A 1,721-nucleotide genomic window follows, 5' to 3' on the forward strand; every position below is an offset into this window, starting at 1 on the left:
TTGAAGCAAAACTAAAAAATTTAGGTCAAGAACATACCTTTCTTGAAGATTCGTCCACAATTCTCAATAACAACAAGAAATAATCGTTAATAGTTGATGAAATTCTAAAAGTATGCAAGTTTGATGAGAAAATTGATAGAAAATTGAAGCTCTAGGGTTTTGGGGAAGAGGAATTGGAGTTTGGAAAAGATAGAAGTGAGAAAAAAAAAGAGTTTTGAATTTGTAACTGTGCCCGTCCCCAGATCGCGATACGAAAAGGTTGGATCGCGATCTGGGTCTGCCCTTTTTTACTTACTGTGAAACCCCCCAGATCGCGATACGGGTATCTGGATCGCGATCTGGGTCTACAACTTCTAGCTTCTGTGAGACCCCCCATATCGCGATACGGATATCGGGATCGCGATCTGGGTCCTCTCCAATTTTTCCACTGTAAGACCCTTAGGATCGCGATACACAAGGCTGGATCGCGATTTGGGTCCTGTAATTTGCCAAAAAATTTGAAATTTAAACGGGTGAGATTGAGATATTGAACCCTATATAAAAATGTAAAAGAGGCTAAAAAACAAAGACGAAAGCATGAACAAAAGAAAAATGACAGAAAATGAGCAACAATGGGGTGCCTCCCGTTTGGTGCCTGTTTTACAGTTGACGGTTCGACTTCGTTTGGATTTACTAGGAGAAAATCAGTGCAACACGCTCCACTTCCTCGGGAGCACCATTCACGTAGTAATTCTTGACTCGTTGCCCATTCACTTTGAACGATGGACCGTCTCGTCCTCGGATCTCGATAACTTCTTGTGGGGTTGCGCTTTCCCGGAAATAGTCGTAGCCGAGAGTTGAATAGTAGGACTTGGTCTCCTACCCGGAACTCTCGCTTTGTAATTCTTTTGTCATGTCACTTTTTCGTCTTTTCTTTGTGAACCTTGGCGTTCTCGCAAGCATCGTTTCTGAACTCCTCCAATTCGTTGATTTGAAGCAATCGGCGATCGCCGGTAGCTGTTTGATCGAAATTGAGATTTTTGACGGCCCAATAAGCTCGGTGCTCCAATTCCACTGGCAGGTGGCACGCTTTCCCAAACACACGTTTGTACGGAGACATCCCAATCGGTGTCTTAAATGCGGTTCGATAGGCCCAAAGTGCATCATCGAGCTTCAACGCTCAATCTTTTTGGTTCGTGCTCACGGTCTTCTCTAGAATCTGTTTGATTTCTCGGTTTTATAACTTAGCAAGGCCATTCATTTGCGGATGATAAGCTAGCGCAATTTTGTGCCAGATTCCCAATTTGTTCGTGAGATTAGTGAGCAGTTTGTTGCATAAGTGGGATCCTTCATCCCTAATGATTGCCCTCGGTGTCCCGAACCTTGAGAATATGTTCTTGGGGAAGAATTTGAGGATCGTAAGAACATCATTGGCAGTGGTGCAATTGCTTCGACCCATTTGGACACGTAGTCCACGGTAAGCAGAATGTACAACTTTCGATTCGAATGAGGGAATGGTCCCATGAAATCTATGCCGCAAACATCGAAAAGCTCCACTTCTTGCATGTTGTTCAATGGCATTTGTCTTATATTGGATAGATTCTGGTTCCATTGGCATCGATCACACCGTTTCACGACTCGTAACTATCTCGGAATAGGGTTGGCCAAAAGAAGCCTGACTGTAGAACTTTGGCGGCTGTGCGAGATTCCCCGTGATGCCCGCCACAAGGTGAAGAGTGGCA

General features: G+C 44.2%; 1 protein-coding gene across 1 annotated transcript; it reads right to left on the reverse strand.

Annotated features, from left to right (window-relative positions):
• Positions 1-672: 672 nt before the first annotated feature.
• LOC148770047 (uncharacterized) lies at positions 673-1,099 on the reverse strand. The gene is made up of 2 exons (XM_088818960.1): positions 923-1,099; positions 673-858 (listed from the first exon to the last, which is right to left on the reverse strand). Exons 1-2 carry the CDS (start codon positions 1,097-1,099, stop codon positions 673-675), a joined length of 363 nt encoding a protein of 120 aa, XP_088675086.1.
• Positions 1,100-1,721: the final 622 nt, after the last annotated feature.

Source organism: Erythranthe guttata, chromosome 6 (assembly GCF_056151865.1).
Source record: "Erythranthe guttata isolate IM_541 chromosome 6, IM_541, whole genome shotgun sequence".
Lineage (NCBI taxonomy): Eukaryota > Viridiplantae > Streptophyta > Magnoliopsida > Lamiales > Phrymaceae > Erythranthe > Erythranthe guttata.